This window comes from Geotrypetes seraphini, chromosome 11 (genome assembly GCF_902459505.1).
Source record: "Geotrypetes seraphini chromosome 11, aGeoSer1.1, whole genome shotgun sequence".
Classification (NCBI taxonomy): domain Eukaryota; kingdom Metazoa; phylum Chordata; class Amphibia; order Gymnophiona; family Dermophiidae; genus Geotrypetes; species Geotrypetes seraphini.
This window is the reverse complement of record NC_047094.1, coordinates 54339964-54360392: the sequence shown is the minus strand read 5'-3', so window position 1 is coordinate 54360392 and position 20429 is coordinate 54339964. Positions and strand designations below refer to the sequence as shown.

At 46.4% G+C, this 20429-nt stretch overlaps 1 protein-coding gene across 3 annotated transcripts in view; it reads right to left on the bottom strand.

Moving 5' to 3' along the window:
• CCNF (cyclin F) overlaps positions 1 to 17626 on the bottom strand; it is a 218704-nt gene extending 201078 nt beyond the window's left edge. For 2 of the 3 annotated variants that reach the window (XM_033914689.1, XM_033914691.1), the window contains exons 1-2: positions 17309 to 17626; positions 6160 to 6314 (exon numbers count right to left, since the gene is read on the bottom strand). In XM_033914689.1, coding sequence (XP_033770580.1) covers positions 6160 to 6314; positions 17309 to 17321 — 168 coding nt within the window. In that variant the 5' untranslated portion in view covers positions 17322 to 17626. The remainder of the gene's footprint in view (positions 1 to 6159; positions 6315 to 17308) is intronic. The other variant, XM_033914692.1, reaches the window with a different exon arrangement.
• Between the last annotated feature and the right edge of the window lie 2803 nt (positions 17627 to 20429).

The following is a 20429-nucleotide window of genomic DNA, read 5'->3' as shown; positions in this document are numbered from 1 at the left end:
CTACTTGTGATTCCCTTCTTTATCATGCCCAACATTCTATTTGCTTTCTTTGCCGCCGCTGCACATTGTGCTGACGGTTTCAGAGTCCTATCTATCAGTACCCCCAGGTCCTATTCTTGTTCGCTCTTACCCAGGGTTGCGCCTGACATGCTATACTCGAGCTCCTTGTTCTTTCTGCCCAAATGCATTACCTTGCATTTTTCCACATTAAACTTCATCTTCCATTTCTCTGCCCATCTCTCTAACTGGCTCAAATCTCTCTGTAGTTCCATGCTTTTGTGATCTGATTGCCCGACATAATTTCGTGTCATCTGCAAACTTGATGATTTCACTGGACGTTCCTTCCTCTAGGTCGTTGATGAAAATATTGAATAAGATGGGTCCAAGAACCGAGCCCTGGGGCACACCGCTAGTCACTTTCTCCCAGTCTGAGAGCTTCCCATCCTCTACATTCTATTTTCCAGCCATTTGCTTATCCACCTTAGTATGTCTCCCTCTATTCTGTGGCTTTGTAATTTCCTGAGAAGTCTTTCGTGTGGAACTTTGTCGAACGCTTTCTGGAAGTCTAAGTATATTATGTCCACTGGTTCCCTCTTATCAGTTTGTTTGTTTACCGTTTCAAAGAATTGTAGTAAATTCGTCAAGCATGACTTTCCTTTCCTGAAACCATGTTGACTGGCTCTCATCAGGTCGTATGTATCCAAGTGCCGGTCTATGCTATCTTTAATTAGTGCTTCTACCATCTTTCCAGGGACAGACGTAAGACTCCGTCTGTAGTTGCCCAGTTCTCCTCTTGATCCTTTTTTGAAAATTGGGGTGACGTTCACTATCTTCCAGTCGTCCAGTATCTGTCTAGTTCTAATTGACAGGTTAGCAAGGTTTTGCAGTAGTTCTCCGATTTCTACCTTCAGTTCCTTTAATACTCTCAGGTGAATTCCATCCGGTCCAGGGGATTTGTCACTTTTAAGTTTGTCGATCTGGTAATACATCTGGTCCAAATCCACTTCTACTGTGGTGAGGCTATCCTCTATTTCTCCCTTGAACACTTTTACTGTTTCAGGTATTGATGTAATGTCTTCCTTCGTAAAGACAGACGCAAAGAAGAAGTTTAGTCTGTCTGCAATTTGTTTTATCTTCTTTGATGTACCCTTTTCTTCCCTGGTCGTCCAGCAGACCCACTGCCTCTTTTGCAGGTTTTTTTCCCTTTTATGTATCTAAAAAAAGGGCTTGAAGTTTTTGGCCTCTTGCACTATTTTCTCCTCATAGACCTTTTTGGCATCCCTCACTGCCTTGTGACATTTCTTCTGATCGTCTTTGTGGCTGTTCCAAGCTTCGGTTGTTCTTTCGTGTTTCCATTTTTTTAAAGGAGTTCTTCTTTTCTCTTACAGCATCCTTCACCTCTTTAGTAAGCCATGCTGGTTCTCCTTTGTTTATCTGTGGAATGTAGAGATTTTGTGCTTCTGTGATAGTATTTTTCAGTAGGGACCATGCCTGGTCTATCGTTTTAATTGTGTACATCCTTTTCTTGAGTTGTTTTTTTTAGCATGGCTCTCATGTTATCATATCTTCCTTTCTTAAAGTTGAGGGTCGTGGTTAAGGTTTTGATACATTTCCCCTTCCCAATGTCGAGTTTAAAGTTGATCATGTTGTGATCGCTCGTCCCTAGCGGGACCATGACTTCTACTTCTTTAGTCTGACCAGTAATGCCATTTAGGACCAAGTCCAAGGTGGCATTCCCCCTCGTCGGCTCTCCCACCATTTGTTCTAGGAAGCAGTCCCCTATCATTTCTAGGAACTTTGTTTCTTTGCCACAGGGAATGTGAAACAACTGTGTGGAATTACAGTGTCAAGTCTCAAATTGTTTTTATTTTCTATAAAGTACTTTAAATTTTGGTTTTCTGTTAAATGCATATCCATATCGCATTAAAAATCATACCTCAAACCCCCTTTTTCTACCCATTGAGGCTCTTTGTAAACCTTAGGTCAAATATTTAGGATAAAATGGCTTTGCTTTAAAAAGGTTGCTGATCCCTGCTCTAGTCCAATAGATGTATTTCTTCAGATAGGTTGGGGCAGGGCTACATTCCATACATCTTTGGTTCTTTCCTGATTAGTGTAGTAGTGGTGATGCTGCTGGTGAAAGGGGAGTAAGTCTCAATATCTTAGGCTTCTGGAATGTCATCTTGCATCTGTGTTGTAAGATAAATGTGCGGTTACAAATTAAATTATTTTACTAGAATACTTGATGCAGTTAAATTGTCTGACTGCATTTAATCTTAGTATAATACATTGCAAAAAAAGAAACCTGTACTATGTTAACCTCTTCACCCTTTAGCTAACTTTAACAAAGGGTACCCCTGATTTAAAAAAAAAAAGAAAGAGAGAGATAGATAGCATCTTATAGATTAAAAAGGTATTCAGGCATGGAGGAGATCCAAGATGGTGACCTAAGCAGTCACGCTGAGTTGGGCTCTTGCTTCTGCTCCATATTTTTCTTTCTGCGTTTTTACTAGAGCAGATTCTCGGTGGTAAAATGAAGAAGAAAAAGGGAAAGATAAGGACTTACACTTCTGAGTCCTTACCACTCCCCATTTCTTTCATTGTGTAGTCCATACAGTGCTGCCCTCCAGAGCTGGTGCCAGCAGTGAGGCAACTTTACCAGTGCTGTAAGGCATGAAACACCATGCTGAGATTCCATTCCTGACACACATGCCTGAGCAGGGACCACAGGTGGCTCACCTCATTCAAAAACCAGACCACATCTGGATAAACCACCAATAAGGTTTGTTGCACTTGACCCCTGAAGCAGGCCAATGCTGCCACCTAAACCTTCAGTGAGCCTAGAACCAAACCCTTATTCAGACCACTCTGAAAGAACGCTAAGATCTGAGCAATCAAAATAAAAAATGGAGACACTGCTCTCTCCACACATAAGGTCTCAAATGTCCTCCAAACCTCTGCTTAAGAGGCTGATGTGGAGCGCTTCCTGGTTTGCAGCAATGACCATTTCCAAGTAGCCCTTGCACCTCAATTTTGGTGAAGCAACCAATGCCCAGGCGAAAGGGCAATGGCTGACCATCCAGAAGCTGAATCATGTCATGTCCGCATGCCATGGTCTCCGAGGCCTATCCGGGGCCTCTAATGACCACACCTGGATGAGATGCAATCCTCCTGATGACCTGGCCCACCACCAGCCACAGAGGAAACACAGTAGGGAATCCAATGGCCAGGGCAGAAGAATTGAATTCAGGCTCATACTGCCGGCTCTTTCCAGTGGCTGAAGGCGGTGCAAACCTTGGCATTGCACCCAGCGGCCTTCAGGCTGTACCCCAGAAGACCCAAGCAAAGCACAATCAGCCTTAACACATCCAACAGCTTCCACTCTCCAGGATCCAGCATGTTGTGAATGAAAATCTGCACATTCAAGGATCCTACAGTATGAGCTGCCGCAAGCATAGGAGATGCTTCTCCACCAAGGTCATCAGTAGGGCTGTTTTGGCCACCAGCAACTAGCTACGAGTCCTGCCGTGCTCGTTGACATATGCCACTGTTGTGGTGCTGTCTGAAAATACTGTGAAGGGAGCCCAATCGAGAAACAGAGCAAACTCCTGCAGGGCCAACCGGATCGCATTGAATTCCAGGAGGTTGATGGGCCAAGACTCTTCCATCAGGGACCATATCCTTTGGGCAAGATGAATGAGATAATGAGCCTTCAGCCTAAGATGCTGGCATCCATTGTCACCACCTTTCAGTGCTGGACCACTAGCAATCATCTCATGCTCCTCTGAGCATCGATGGACAACGGAAGTCAAACATTGTAGTCTTGGGACACTGGAGACCAATGGATGAAGAGGTGCAATGAAGCAGGTGTATGTGTGCCCGTGCCCATCTCCATCACCACTGTCATGGATCCCAACAGCTGAACATGATGATGCTCAAATCAACCAGTCATCTAGGTAAGGATGTACTCTGATCCTCCATCACTGCAGAAGGCAGCCACGACTACCATCTCCTTGGAGAATGTCCTTGGCACCGTGACCAGTCCAAAGGGCCTACCCTTGAACTGGAAATGCCTGCCCACAAACCTAAGGAATTGCTAATGAGGCCAGATAGGGATATGAAAGTATGCCTCCATGAGGTCCAGAGCCGTGAAGAACTCTCCAGGCTGAAATGACAATCACAAAATTCAAGGTCTCCATGCAGAACTTACAGACTCGTAGGCACTAATTTAGCTCCTTGAGGTCCAGAACCATCTGAAACGTGCCCTCCTTAGGCACCACAAAGTAAATTGAATAGATACTCTACCTTTGTTGCTCCTGAGGAGCTGGGCTGACAGCTTGAAGAGCTAGGAAAGATTCTGTGATCTCTTGAATGGTGACCTCCTTGTCACCTCTCCACAGCGGAGACTCTAAGACAGGAATGATCAGTACAGAAAACTCAAGCTGGTAGCTGTCTCTAACAATGTCTAAGACCTGCTTTGACTGATGTGATGGTGGTTCACTCCTCCACAAACTGTTGACGCTGCCCTCCCACCGGAAGGGGAAACAAGTAGACCAGCCTCATCTCATTGGGCTTACCTGCCTGCACCCTGGCCTTTGTCGGACCAAAAGGATAACTGCTCGTTATGCAAGAGGTTCCTGTGGCCAAACTACTGATAGTCTGGTCTACAGTGCCTACTCTCCCAAAAGTGAGACTGTCAGTATTCACTGTTCCCAGAAGACAGTTGGGGGTTATAACCCATTCATCTGGCTGGTCTAATAGGATAAAGAGACATTTGTCAATCCAATCTCTCAATTTCAAACTCCCAACTATGTAATGAGATTTTCCTCTCACTTCCCCATCTCCATGCCCATACAAATTTCAAAAAGGAGGCCAACAGCGACTGAAAAAAACTTTCTACAATAGCATAAAACAAAACTATCTAACTCAAATGGTACACTAACCGAAACAGCAGACAGACCATATGGGCTTAAGCAGCCTACCCACCCATACTATCCCTTCTTTCTAGAGATCCTCTGTACTTATCCAATCACTTTTTTAAAAATTCAGAGTTGTGCCTCCTAGCCCCACTGAAGGCCTTTCTACATACCTACTACACTTTCCATAAAGCAGTATTGCCTTAGACTTGGGAGTAATTTATCCCCTTTTTCCTTCTCTTATGCCTCCTTGTTCCAGACTCACCCCTTAAGTATATACCCTTTCAGCGATATGCTTCCTCAGTTGACATGGGTTTAAAAAAAGTCATATCATTCATGGGCTGACCTCACTGACCCAAATTTAATTCTCATGATATGCAGAACAATTTCAGTCTCACGCTACATGGTTACACTCACTCACAGTAGATACATGTAAATCGTTAGATGCTCAACTTGTAATCTGCTCTCCTGGAAAGCCTTTCCAAAGAAGCTATTTGGTCCTCACTTTGTATCTTCACTTCATTCTAGTGTTTGGACCAATCCTCAGACAATGAATTCAGCTGAGCAAGATTCTCATATCAGTTAGGTAGATCATTTGATAATGGATAAATTATCTAAAGAACTGAATGTGTTCAGGAGTCACCCACTTATCTTTGGTTACATCTTGCTTGACAACAGGAAAAGCAAAGTTGCTTGCCTATAATTGTTTTCCATAGACAGCATGATAAATCAAGGCACAACCCCTCCCACATTTGGATTAACTTTTCGGGCAATGGAACTAAGGAGATCAATGAAACTGCTGCATTCAAGAAGGCCATGCATGTTCAGTTTACACTTGTTCTGAGCTCTATGAGAACAGTGTTATCCCTGTGCCATTACATCACATACTTGTGTGTCCAGTTAATCTTGTTGTGTACAGAAAAACACAAATTAAAGTTTAAACAGCTATTTTTGTAAAACACTGCAATGTTTTCATTTTGATTCGACAAAGCATGCCCTATTATCAACATTCTTCTACATTGGTACTTTAATCACTTGCTGGGATCATAACATGTGCTCCCGTGCCCAGAAAGCATCAGCGCAAAACAGAATGCAAACATTTTGCATGGTTTTTTTTTGATTGGGGTTTTTTTTTTTTTTTTTTTTTGCTTCTTTTGCAAAGGAAAACTCTCAGAAATGAGTCATCTACTTGTTGATAGTCTGCTCAAAATACTAAAATAATAGATGTGTTTTAGTAACTTACAGCTCGAATAGAAAGAATATCCTCAGCAGGAAGGCATTTCAATATGTACAAGAGAACATCTTCAGGTAGGCTCAGCAGACTCATCACCTTAGGTCGTTTTCTTATCCTTCGCTTTGAGGGCAGAGAAAAACATTTGGAACATCTACAGTGAAGGACTGCAAAATAAATTTATGTAAATAAAAATTGAAATTAAATATTTTCTTCCACTTTTGCAAGTCAGTCACGCAGAATGAAAATAATATTGTACTTAATACATCAATAATTCAACCTCAGTTCTCAAAGAGCATAAGGACAACATTAGACTAAGCATAATATAGTAAATGACAGTCTACCCAGTCACATTCATTATTAAGACAAGGTTCAACCAACAATCCAGTATTAGCAAGTAAAATATAATAAATTCCATTATAAGATGTCTTACCTGAGTTATGCAAGACCTGTACTTAGACCAGGGGTGCCCAAAAGGTTGATCGTAATCAACCAGTAGATCGTGAAGGCAACGCGAGTCGATCGTGAAGCCCATCCTGGGCTCCGTGATAACTCGCGCTGCCTTCATGTTCTCCCTGCTTCTCAATCAATCCATTGTACTTCCAGTGTTTTTTTCCAAAGCCTCATTCTCATCCTGGAGAAACAGCTCTTCATACTCTGGACTATAAGCGTGCTTTGGCTTTCTACTTAGAACGCACTAAACCACACAGATTTGCTCCTCAATATTTTGTCTCCTTCGATCCGAACAAGCTGGGACATCCGATTTCTAAGCAAACCATCTCCAACTGGATGGCTGCTTGTATATCTTTCTGCTATGCTCAGGCTGGACTGCATCTACAGAGTCAAGTTACAACCCACAAAATCAGAGCCATGGTGGCTTCAGTAGCTTTTCTCAGATCCACTCCTATTGAGGAAATTTGCAAAGCTGCCACCTGGTCCTCGGTTCATACTTTCACCTCTCATCATTGTCTGGATGTTTTCTCCAGACAGGATGGCCATTTTGGCCAGAGTGTATTACAAAATTTATTCTCCTAAGTTGCCATCATTCCCTCCATCCCATTCTGGTTAGCTTGGAGGTCACCCACATGTGAGAATAGGCTGCCTGCTTGTCCTGGGATAAAGCTACTTACCGTTACAGCTGTTATCCAGGGACAGCAGGCAGCTATTCTTACAACCCATCCACCTCCCCTGGTAGTCTTCTCTGCTAGCTATCTTAACTGAGGAGAGACGCCCTGTGCTGGGTGGAAAGGCACACGCGCATGTGTGGCAGACTTGAAACTTCTGAGTTTCTTCAAGCAAGTCTGCTTGCGAGGCTGTCCGAATCCAGGCTCTATGGATGACGTCACCCACAAGTGAGAATAGGCTGCCTGCTTGTCCTGGAATAATGCTAGCAATGCCAGCCGGATGGCTCTTGTCTCCAGAATATTGATTGACCAAGATGCCTCCTCAGAAGACCAGCTGTCCTGGTCCACTCCTTGCCAGATTGGAAGACTGTAGCCACCAACTGAGACTGCAGCAAACTTACCCCAGCAGAGAACAGGAGTCCAAATCGTGCACCTGGGACAACCACTGCTAAAGAAGAACATGCTGAAGCAGGCACATATGAACCCAGTCCCACTGAACCACATCCAGGGAAGTCGCTATCAACCCCAAGACCTGAAGGAAAAAACCTGCACCCGAGGATACCAGGAAGCCATCAGAAGGCGAATTTGCAACTGCAACTTGACCACTCTGGCCTCTGGCAGCAAGACCTTTGCCAAGCTGGTGTCAAAAAGCAACTGCAGGAACTCTACAAGCCGAGCCATAACTCGGGAATTCTTCTGAAAAGACTTTGAGCTAGATTCACTAAGGACACTAATCGTGTCCCAACCACTTTGCGACCCCGACCCATGCATGCAAATGAGGGGAAATGACATACAAATGTAGAAAGGCAGCGATTCACTCAAAAAATTTCAGGAACACCAAATGGGCTGGCAGATCAAAAAATAAGCGACCGCTGAGGACCAGTCGCTCATGTCCTTTCCAACTCTGCTCTCTGCCCTGACTCTCCTGCCCTTCCCCACAGTGCAAGCCCGTGGTTTTAACTTGTGAGTTTAAAGTGGGTGAGTTTAAAATGGGTTAAAACCACGGGCTCGAAGTAAAAAAAGCTTAAACAAAAAATTTTCAAGCTCTGTAAGCATGCGCAGACCATCTACAGGCAAAGAAGATGGTCTGTACATGCGTCGTGATCACTCTTCAGCGATCCGTGCGGTTGGTTGGGGGCATGACTCTGATCGCCCTATTGAGGATGCATTGTGAATCTGACGCATTGTGAACCTCAAGGTTAATAAATCTAGCCCTTTGCTCGGATCAGCCAGTCCAAATAGGGGTGAACCAGAATGTCCTCCTTGTGCAAGGCCACTGCAACGACCACCATAATCTTGGTGAACATCTGTGGAGCCGTGGTCAGACCAAAAGGAAACGCACAAAACTGATAGTGCCATCCCAGGATAGCAAAGCGAAGGAACTGCTGATGTGAGGCGCGAATCGTAACACGCAAGTAGGCCTCCATTAGATCGAAAGGTCAAAAATTCCCCCAGCTGAACTGCAAGAATGACAGATCTCAAGGTCTCCATGGGAAAAGATGGAACTCGCAGAGCCCTATTGACCTCCTTCAGATCCAAGATGGGCCAAAGTCCCTTCTTTCTTGGGCACCATGAAGTAAATTGAATACCAGCCGGTGCCATACTCCTGCGGAGGCACAGGCACTACTGCATTGAGATCTAGCAATCTTTGAAGCGTCTGGCAAAAAGCCCACTTCTTCCATGCCACCTGAGGCAGATAGCGGCTCCATACGGTGCTCAGAACACCACGCAGCAAATCTGGTCCATTTCTGGGAATAGCATTGGCGAGTGGAGGATTTCCGAGAGGCCTCGAGAACATCCCTCACCGACTGAGAGAATCCAAAGGAGGGAGGCACGTGGAGAGGAACCAAGCTGTTAGGTGTAGAGACTGCAGACTGGGATGCAACAGCGAACCCCGACTCTGAGACAGCAGAGAAGGAAATACAGGCAGCAGCAGAGGCTCCCTGACACTGAGTTGAAGGAGAAGGGAGAACCACGGCTGCGGGGCCAGCGAGGAGCTATTAGGATCATGGTGGCGCGAGCTGACTTGAGCTGCACGAGAGTCCTCAATATCAAAGGAAAAGGAGGGAACGCGTAGAGGAACTGGCCCGTCCAATCCAGCAGGAAAGCATCCGCCTCGAGACGATCCGGGGAGTAAATCCTGGAACAGAAGCGAGGCAGCTTGCGGTTGAGGCGGGAGGCGAATAGATCTATTTGCGGCGTCCCCCATTGAGCAAATACCTGGCGTAGAATCGAGGCATGAAGCGACCATTCGTGAGGTTGGAGAAGATGACTCAACCTGTCCACCAGGCAGTTGTGTTCTCCCTGGATGTAGACCACTCGAAGGAAGATGTTGTGGCTGATCGCCCACTCCCAGAGCCAAGGACACAGAGACAGGGAACCCGTACCCCCCTGCTTGTTTACATAATACATCACCACCTGGTTGTCCGTGCACACCAGGACGACCTGATCCTGAAGTAGATGGCCAAAGGCGACCAGGGCATTGAAAATGGCCCAAAGCTCCAGCAGGTTGATGTGGCACCAACGGTCAACGCTCGACCAAAGGTCCTGGGTGCGAGGCCGTCGAGATGAGCTCCCCAGGTATACGTGGAAGAGTCCGTTATGAGGACCTTCCCCGGCGGGGGCATGAGAAAGAGCAAACCTCTCGAAAGATTGGAAGAGTGCGTCCACCAGCTGAGTGAACGCCTTAAGGAGGGAGTCACCGCAAGGCGCTGAGAGGCAGGATCCCGGTCCTGTCTCCACTGGGACGCCAGGGTCCACTGCGGTATTCGGAGGTGAAGCCTGGCGAACGGAGTCAAATAAACCGTGGAGGCCATGTGGCCCAACAGGATCATCATCTGCTTGGCGGAGACCGTGGACTGAAGGGCGACCCTCTGGCACAAGTGAATAAGGGCAGTTTGCCGAGACCGAGGCAGGAACGAGCGGAGGCAAATCGTGTCCAGCACCGCCCCAATGAACTGCAGAGACTGAGAGGGGCCCAACTGGGACTTTGGAAAGTTGACCTCGAAGCCCAGATGCTGAAGGAACATAATAGTCCCTTGACTCGCTGAAATAACCCCCCCTCGCGACGGGGCTTTGATAAGCCAGTCGTCAAGGTACTGGAACACCTGAAGACCCTGCGACCGCAGGGCCCCCGCCACCACCACGAGGCATTTGGTGAAGACCCGGGGGAACAAAGCGAGCCCGAACGGGAGGACCCGATACTGCAGGTGAAGATCTCCCATCTGAAATCGAAGGAACCGGCAAGGCCAGGTGGATCGGAATGTGAGTGTAGGCCTCCTTCAGATCCAAAGAGCAGAGCCAGTCCCTCTCGTCCAGCAGGGGGTACAATGTTGGAAGAGAGAGCATGCGGAACTTCTCCTTGATCAGGAACTTGTTCAGCTCTTGGAGGTCCAGGATAGGGCGCAGATCCCCGGTCTTTTTGGGGACCAGAAAGTACCAGGAGTAGAACCCCGAGCCCTGCTGACACACAGGGACCACCTCCACCGCCCGGAGGCGAAGGAGGGCATGAGCCTCCTGGAGAAGAAGGGGGAGTTGCGCTCTGTTCGAAGGACACTCTCCTGGGGGCCAGTCCGGAGGCAGCGCCCGGAAATGCAGAGAATACCGCTCGCGGATGACGGAGAGGACCCAATGGTCTGCAGTGATCAGAGCCCAACGGTGAGAAAAAGCACTGAGGCGGCCCCCTATAGGCAGAGGAGAAGGCTCGAGGACGGAGGGGGCCGGCCTGCCCCAACCCAGATAGTCAAAAGGACGGCGCAGGCTTAGCCGTCGCCTGAGGCTTCCAAGGGGCCTCTGTTGTTGCTGACGCCGAGGAGGTGGCCTGGAAAACACCGGCATCGATTTCTGGGGATAACGCCGGGGAGGCAACTTGTACGACTTCGGAGGAGCGGGCTTCGCCTTGGGGAGTACCAATGAGGCGAAGGAACTTTCATGCTCAGACAGGCGTTTGGTGGCTGCCTCGATAGAGTCATCAAAGAGTTCGTTGCCCAAGCACGGGAGATGCGCCAGCCGGTCCTGCAGATTCGGGTCCATATCCACGATGCGAAGCCAAGCCAGGCGGCGCATGGCTACTGCAAAGGCGGAGACCCTGGAGAAGAGCTCAAAGGCATCATATGACGCCTGAAGCATATAAAGTCGAATCTGCGACAAGGTATCCAGGAGCCGGCGAAATTCCACCTGGCAACGGATCGGCAGATCATCCAGAAAAGAGGGCATAGATTTAATGCACAGTTTGAGATAGGAAGTGAACGTAAAGTTGTAGTTCAGAACCCTTTTGGCCATCATCGAGTTTTGGTACAGGCGCCTGCCAAACTTGTCCATAGTCCGGCCCTCCCGGCCCGGGGGTACAGCTTCGTAGACTCGAGAAGGATTGGACTTCTTCAGGGAAGACTCCATCACTAGGGATTGGTGGGAGAGTTGAGCCTTCTCAAATCCCTTACAGGGGACTGTCCGGTACCTGGACTCCATTTTGGACGGAATGGCCGGGATATCATAAGGAGTCTCCAGATTCCGGAAGAAAGTCTGCTGCAAGACCGGATTCAAGGGGAAGCGAAGAGATTCCTTAGGAGGATAAGGAAGCTCCATCTCCTCCAAATATTGGAGTATTGTGTTCAGTTTTGGAGACCGTATCTGGCGAAAGACGTAAGAAGACTTGAGGCGGTCCAGAGGAGGGCGACGAAAATGATAGGAGGCTTGCGCCAGAAGACGTATGAGGAGAGACTGGAAGCCCTGAATATGTATACCCTAGAGGAAAGGAGAGACAGGGGAGATATGATTCAGACGTTCAAATACTTGAAGGGTATTAACGTAGAACAAAATCTTTTCCAGAGAAAGGAAAATGGTAAAACCAGAGGACATAATTTGAGGTTGAGGGGTGGTAGATTCAGGGGCAATGTTAGGAAATTCTACTTTACGGAGAGGGTAGTAGATGCCTGGAATGCGCTCCCGAGAGAGGTGGTGGAGAGTAAAACTGTGACTGAGTTCAAAGAAGCGTGGGATGAACACAGAAGATTTAGAATCAGAAAATAATATTAAATATTGAACTAGGCCAGTTACTGGGCAGACTTGCACGGTCTGTGTCTGTGTATGGCTGTTTGGTGGAGGATGGGCAGGGGAGGGCTTCAATGGCTGGGAGGGTGTAGATGGGCTGGAGTAAGTCTTAACAGAGATTTTGGCAGTTGGAACCCAAGCACAGTACCGGGTAAAGCTTTGGATTCTTGCCCAGAAATAGCTAAGAAGAAAAATTTAAAAAAAATAAAAATAAAAATTTAAATTGAATCAGGTTGGGCAGACTGGATGGACCATTCGGTCTTTATCTGCCGTCATCTACTAGGTTACTATGTAATATTCCCGGGTGTACCTGGAATCAGATTGGAGATCCAATTGTAGTGCCTTGCCCATGTCCATCACAAATCTGGTGAAGGAGGACAGCTTGTTCGCATAAGACCCCCCCCACCCCCGGGGGGAAGCCGAGCGAGACTTCGGGGCAGCAGAAAATGAGGGGGATGCCTCCCTCGAATACTGTGCCCGGATATCCGTGTCCACAAGCATGGACATCAAGGAGGCCACACTAAAGGAACGAAGAGGAGTCGATGAATGCTTGCATCGAGGGACCCGGGAAGGTGAAGACCCCACGGTCCGAGGAATGGAGATCCGAGCAGCCCGCTCTGGTGAGCCCCGGGGGGAAGCGATCCGCCGACCCTGGCGGACCGGGGCGGGAGAAGAGGGGTCAGACAGTACGAGGTCCGACAGCTTAATGAACCCTGTAGTGCGGGGGCCCGGAGACCTACCCCGTCTCAGGGGAGAATCCCTGGGTCGCTTCGCAGTTCTCCGTCTCGAGGACGAGGCACGTCTCGACCGGTGCTTCGCACGAGGCCGGGTGGTGGGTGAAGCCCGGCTCGAGGTAACCGGCAAGGAATCACTCGAGGACAAGCGTCGAGACCGACGCAACCTGCCTCGAGAGCCCTTGGCGCAATGCTCAGGCTGGTCCGCAATGAGCGAGGTTGAAGCCAGGGCAAGCTAGGCCAAAGCCAAGGAGATCTGCGAGGTTAAAATAGCCTTAAGCATATACTCGAACATCAGCACGGAGACCATAGGATTCGGACGAACCTTGCATTCGAACAGAGGCCGACCTCGATGTAGAGTATTCCCTTAAAGTGGAGGCATGCTTGGGGGTAGGTCTCTTTGAGGCCGGCAGGACTACACTCGCTGCCTGGGTGGCCAGAGACTCCGAGGAAGGCTTCTTTGGTAGCTGAGCTGAACCTGAAGGAGGAAGAGGAGACTTACCCGAAGCCGAGGTCTTTGGATCTGGGGCCCCTGAGGACTTTGAGGTCGAGGGAGACTTGCTCGGGACCGAGGTCTTCGAGGTCGACGTCAAGGACCGAGGCCGAGACCGGGGTCGAGGCGTCACTAGCTTCCATGGCGAAGAGGTCCAGAATCTTCGCCCGACGCCGATGAAGAGCCCGAGAATGAAGGGTAGCACAACGAGGACAAGAGTCCGAAGGATGATCGAAACCGAGGCAAAGGATACACCAATGGTGCGGGTCAGTGATAGAGATAACCCGACCGCACTGTGTGTACTTTTTAATCCCGGTGAGAGGCCGGGACATAAGTAAGGAGAGAGAGCAGCGGCATAGACGAGGCCGAGCGGCCACAAAAAGACCGGGACGCCCCGGACACGGAGAAACAAAAACAAAAAAATTATTTTTCTGATTTTTTTTTTTTTTTAAAGAAAACAATAAAGGCGCAGGGCACAGCGACTTCCGACTCGAAAACAAGACGTGGTGCAAGAAAGGCACAGGATCGCAGAGAAGAGAGACAGGGCTTTCTGGCTCCGCGGAAAACTAAGAACTGAGGACCATGTTGAGGAGACGCACCCTCTAGCTGAGCGGGAAGGCACACGCATGCACGGTGCAGCACTAGCAAACTTGAGAGCTTCAATCAAGTTTGCTTGAAAAGCTGTCCGCGACGGGGCTCTGTGGATGACGTCAACCACATGTCGAGAATATGCTGCCTGCTTGTCCTGGGATAATGAAAAAAATACCCCAAAATAATAAAGAAAGCAGGGCAGATCAGATCAAGACTCAAGGTGAACAAAGCCATGGGACCAGACAATTTGCACCCAAGAATGCTCAGAGAATTGAGCAATGTCCTGGCGAAACCGTTGGCTGAGCTATTCAATCTCTCCCTAAGTAAGGGGAAAGTTCCCCTGGACTGGAAATTAGCTAATGTCGTTACTCTGCATAAAAAGGGTTGCAGGGCAGAGGCTGCGAATTATAGACCGGTGAGTCTCACATCAATAGTGTGCAAACTCATGGAAACACTAATTAAAAGGAAATTGGACAAGATCTTGAATGAAGGGAATCTTCGGGATCCCAGTCAGCATGGATTCACCAAGGGTAGGTCCTGCCAAGCCATCTCATCAGCTTCTTTGACTGGGTAACAAGAAAGTTGGACTTGGGAGTCTTTGGACGTCGTGTACCTGGACTTCAGTAAAGCTTTTGACAGTGTCCCACACCGCAGGCTGCTAAGCAAGATGGAATCGATGGAGTTAGGAGAGACACTAACTGCATGGGTCAATGATTGGCTGAGTGGCAGACTTCAGAGGGTGGTGGTTAATGGTACCCTCTCTAAAACATCGGAGGTGACCAGTGGAGTGCCGCAGGGCTCGGTCCTGGGCCCAGTCCTTTTCAACATATTCATAGGGGATCTGACTCAAGGGCTTCAAGGTAAAATAACACTATTCGCCGATGACGCCAAACTATGTAATATAGTAAATGAATGCAGTTTACAGAATTATGTGGCGCAGGACCTGCTTACTTTGGAAAGTTGGTCCTCAACCTGGCAGCTAGGCTTCAATGCTAAGAAATGTAAGGTCATGCACCTCGGAAGCGGAAATCCATGCAGGACGTACTTCTTGAACGGAGAAACTTTAACTAGGACTTCAGCAGAACGAGATTTAGGAGTAATCATCAGTGCAGACATGAAAACTGCCAATCAAGTGGAGAAGGCTTCATCTAAGGCAAGGCAGATATTGGCTTGTATCAATAGAAGTTTCGTCAGCCGAAAGCCTGAAGTCATAATGCCGTTGTACAGGGCCATGGTGAGACCTCATCTGGAGTACTGTATGCAATTCTGGAGGCCACATTACAGTAAAGATGTGCGCAGAATTGAATCAGTTCAGTGGACGGCCACCAGGATGATCTCAGGGCTCAAGGGTCTCTCGTACGAAGAGAGACTGAACAAACTGCAGCTCTACACTCTCGAGGAATGTAGGGAGAGGGGAGACATGATCGAAACATTTACCGTATTTTCACACATATAACGCACGCGTTATACACGATTTTACAAACCATGCATAACCATGCGCACTATACGTGTGAGCGCGTTGTACAAATTTTTTTTCATTCTGATCCGGCATTCCCCCTGCAAACCGGCATCCTCCCACCCGCTCGCGTCACCCCCCTCCCCCGCGATCCTACATCCCCCCCAGCACTGCAAAGACAACTCTTACCCGATTGGGCACCAGAACCAATGCACAGGATGTGCCAGTGCCCGAAGATCCTCCCTCGTTGGGTTGGGCTGGACAGTGCGAGAGAGATCCTCCTTCTTCCTATGTCGGGCTGGACTAGGCTTTGAGCATTTGCGCATGCTCAAAGCCTTCTGGTCTCGCTCTTTCCGAGATAATCTTCTGTTCCCCATGCTATACCCATGTGCGCGTTTTACACGGGTGCGTGGTATATGAGTGAAAATACGGTAAGTACCTCATGGGACGTGTCGAAGTGGAAGATGATATTTTGTTTCTCAAGGGACCCTCTGCCACAAGAGGGCACCCGCTCAAACTCGGGGGCGGAAAATTTCATGGCGACACCAGAAAGTATTTCTTCACAGAGAGAGTGGTTGATCATTGGAACAAGCTTCCAGTGCAGGTGATCGAGGCAGACAGCGTGCCAGACTTTAAGAATAAATGGGATACCCATGTGGGATCCCTACGAGGGTCAAGATAAGGAAATTGGGTCATTAGGGCATAGACAGGGGGTGGGTAAGCAGACTTGATGCGCTGTAGCCCTTTTCTGCCGTCATCTTCTATGTTTCTATACTCAGTTAGCTTGCATAAGGAAAAATTGAAGGGGGAGCTGTTCTCCACTACTGCAAGGGAGGAGCTGAAAATTATGAGCATAACTCTTCCGCAAAGTTCACCACTACAGGGAAGTAACAGCTACAGTATAAATCCTATGGTTTTGCTACAGAAAGGATGTTAGTGAGGTTGGATTGGTGGATTATATTTGTTATGATTGTTTTACAATGTAACTGTCCTTAGGTGCTGTTAAAGACATGTACAGTACAAGCAAAATTAATTTGGGAAGTGTTTTAGTTTCAAGACTTAGAATTCCGTCTGAACCATACATATACAGTAATTAGTTTCACCCTAAGCCACAAACTGACAATCACAAACAACATGCTACCAATATGATGCACTAAAAAATAAATCAGCAAATAGAAAATAATCTGTATATTTGATTCTGCAGCAAATCTAGTTTGTTTTGTTATATAAGGTAGGGTATTGACAATTTCCTAGAACAGGCAGTACTTTAGATTATGAAATAACAAAACAATCTTAAGAAATAAGGCCATTTTAATGTTTATATTTTAGTTATGTAAAAGGTATATTTTACCAGAGCCACTGATGAATGCCAATGCGTTCAAAACCAACACCATTAAATACTGCACATGTTTATGTCCCTAGTCTCTCCGAACAGATTTCAGAAAACATGCTCAATTTTACATTTAAAGTCACCCACTCAGATAACCGGATATGTATGTGGCTTCCCCTTCTACTCAACACGGAAAATAACAAGTTAACTCACAGAAATCATGTTCACATTCATTCCCAGCATTATATATACAAACTCATTGATAAAGCAATAGGACCATTACTTATCTTCCCTATTATTTACCTCCCCATTAGTTACAAAAACCAGATAAAATTATTCAAAATTATTACCAGGGAAAAAAGCCCCGAGAAATAAGACACTTACCGCCAACTTTCATCTTTAACCTAAGCGCCTCACAATCCCGGTCGGCGTTTTAACTACCAGAAAGGACAAATAACTAGCCAGTTGAAAGGAATGTAAACGTTTACTTAATTGTACTTATTTTTATTAAGCAAAACAATATACAATATATTTAAATTCAACTATAGTGAGAGAAAGACACAGGGAAAGTAAACGGCTACCAGTTAAGCCGTGATAAAATGACCCAGAGCACGCCACGCCCCCGCTACCTAAACGCAACCTCTCGCGCCTATCTGGGGGAACTTACGGCCCGCCCCGCGGATTTTTTAAAACTTAAGACGGATCATAATTGGCCAGTCTGGACAACAGAGAGGCGGGACGGAAATAGGAGACCATCGGGAGGGGCGCGACGTTGCGAGTGTAGCTCAGAATTGAGGTGAAGGGGAGGGACTGAGGGAGGTTGGCTAGGGTCGTTAGAATTGTAAGCGCTATGACGCTATTGGTTGTGACTGGATGCGAATTCGAAACACGCGTGCTTGTGGATTGGCTCGTTTTCCAAAAGAGGAGTCCGTCTACTCTACACTGTTATGGTTGTAATAGTAGTATTCAATTTTATAGGTAGGCTGGTGGTGGTAGTCTACCTCCTTTTCAGTACGCTATAGTCTTTGTAATTGTTCTTTAAAAATATTTGGGTATTTGGCCTGTTTTGTTATAATGGGATGTTGTTACAAGGAAGAATCAATAAAATGGTTGAAAAGGGGTATAAATTCCACATGTGCAAAGAGAACTAGTCTTTTTCCTAGGTAGCTGCTATAGTGTGGCGTGCTGCCAGCTGTTGGAGCGTTCAGTACCTGATCACGACACAGTAATTCTTCCTGGTGTTTCAGAGTTTAAAAAATAGCAGCTTCCAATATGCACAATTGAGTGAGGAAAACGTGAGATTAGTTTGATCTGACTTTATGCAGTTGTATTATGAAACTCATAGTTCTTGATTATGCACTACAAATCCCACACGATTTTTGGGATAAATGTTTAAAAGCAGGATTTGCTGAAAGGTTTCCCTTTTGGAATTGGGTAGTTAAAAGAATTCAGAAGTTCAAAGTTGTTTAATGCTATATAAATTAGTTCAGGTTCACTGATTTTAGTAAATGCAGAGATAATTTTACTCTAAAAACAAAATGTTATTAAAAGAATGTTTTGTAAAATAGTCAAATACTGTACATGGTTCAGTTTAATTGCAATGGCCAGTAAGGTACATTTTTCTTTCAAAGTCACCCAGGGGCTGATGTAATAAGCTATGGGTTAGGGTAGAGTGACACGGTGAGAAAATTAATCACCGTCCCCGCAGATAACCACAGGAAACCATCCCATATTATTCTTTAGTGTCTGTCTCTACCTCAGTCCTTCTAAATCAGCATTCTTTAATGCAAGGCTTCAGGGTCAGTGGTTGTGCCCGATTCTTCCCTCTCTTCTTAAAAAATGAGGATGATGGGAGCGGTGATGAATTCTCTCACCATGTCATTCTCTAGGTTAGGGCTATGTGCTGTAGTTTCCTAACATGTGCATTAACTGTAGTTTCTCTAACTAAAAAAGTATTTGGGATGACAACAGGGGCAAAGCTAGAAAGGCAGTGTAATAAAAAGTCACAAGATCCTTCTATGCAATAAAAACTCACTGGCCCATTTGAACCAACCAGTAAAAATTCACATTAAGAATAGTTAAGCTCTGGAACGCGTTGCCAGAGGGTGTGTTAAGAGCAGATAGCGTAGCTGGTTTTAAGAAAGATTTGGACAGGTTTCTGGAGGAAAAGTCCATAATCTGTTATTGAGAAAGACATGGGGGAAGCCACTGCTAGCCCTGTATCAGTAGCATGGAATATTGATATTCCTTGGGTTTTGGCCGGGTACTAGTGACCTGAATTGGTCACCATGTGAACGGGCTACTGGGCTTGATGGATGGACCATTGGTCTGACCCAGTAAGGCTGTTCTTATGAATGACTTCATCCAAGCTATTTTGTGAATGGGAGTGAAATTTGAAATCTGTGAAATTGCAACTGAAACTCAGGTTCTATAACACATCCAGAGAAACTTTCTTAAAAACAAATACGAAGAGCTTGGATACTTATGTTCACAAATAACTATGCCACAAATGAAGTCTGTCATCTCAATACGATACAACTCCCTATACTATCAAGCACTTTGGGTGTTATCTATCAGGTTTCTTGAATTGTGCAATAGGCATGTATGTAGGTTATACAAATGTTCTAAAGGAAAGCACATACTTTCCCTCGTTAGAATTACTTCTCAGAACATTGATATATGCCATTTAGTATATATAAAATTCCTAGCTTATTTTATCCCAGGACAAGCAGGCAGACAGTGCTAAAGTGTACCATCCCATTAAGTCTTGAGACTGCCCATACTGTGCCTTTGCGCCTGATGTTGGCTCACAGAACCATAAGTTCTTAGTCTTATGCAGAGCTAAGCAGCTGGAGTTTTGTGGAGTTTTTCCAAAGCGCCAAAAATTTCATATGTTCTGCCTTCCCAGTTTATTTTTCATTATAGTTTACGCTTTTATATCATTTTCTTTAAGAATTTTTTCTTTTCTCAAAGAACCGTTTTTCGGGACTTTGGGCCATTTCGAGTCTTCTCTCACGCCGAGGGTGTCAAGCATGTAACATGGACCATGGGATGATTTTCAAAGGCCTGCTGAGCAGAGATGGTGTGCATCTATCAAAGAAGGGAAGAAGTTGTCTTTGGCAGCAGGCTGGATAATCTACTGAAGAGAGCTTTAAACTAGAAGTGATGGGGCAGGGTGATCAAAGCCCCCGCGGTGAGTATAAGCCCTGAGGTAAGTAAATCACTGGAAACCTATACACAGATGGGAAAGGGGAGCAATGTCTGGAAAGCAGTATATACTAATGCTCGAAGGATGGGAAACAAGATTCTGGATCCAGAAGCTGTGATGGAAGAAGAGGAGTTGGATATAGTGGCATTAACAGAGAACCATGACTGGGATGTAGTTATACTGGCATATAATCTGTTCAGGAAAGACAAGGTAGGAAGAAAAGGAGGGGGAGTAGCGTAATATTTAAAAAATCATATTAAAGCCACACAATTGCAGGATCTGCAGGGCAAAAGGAAG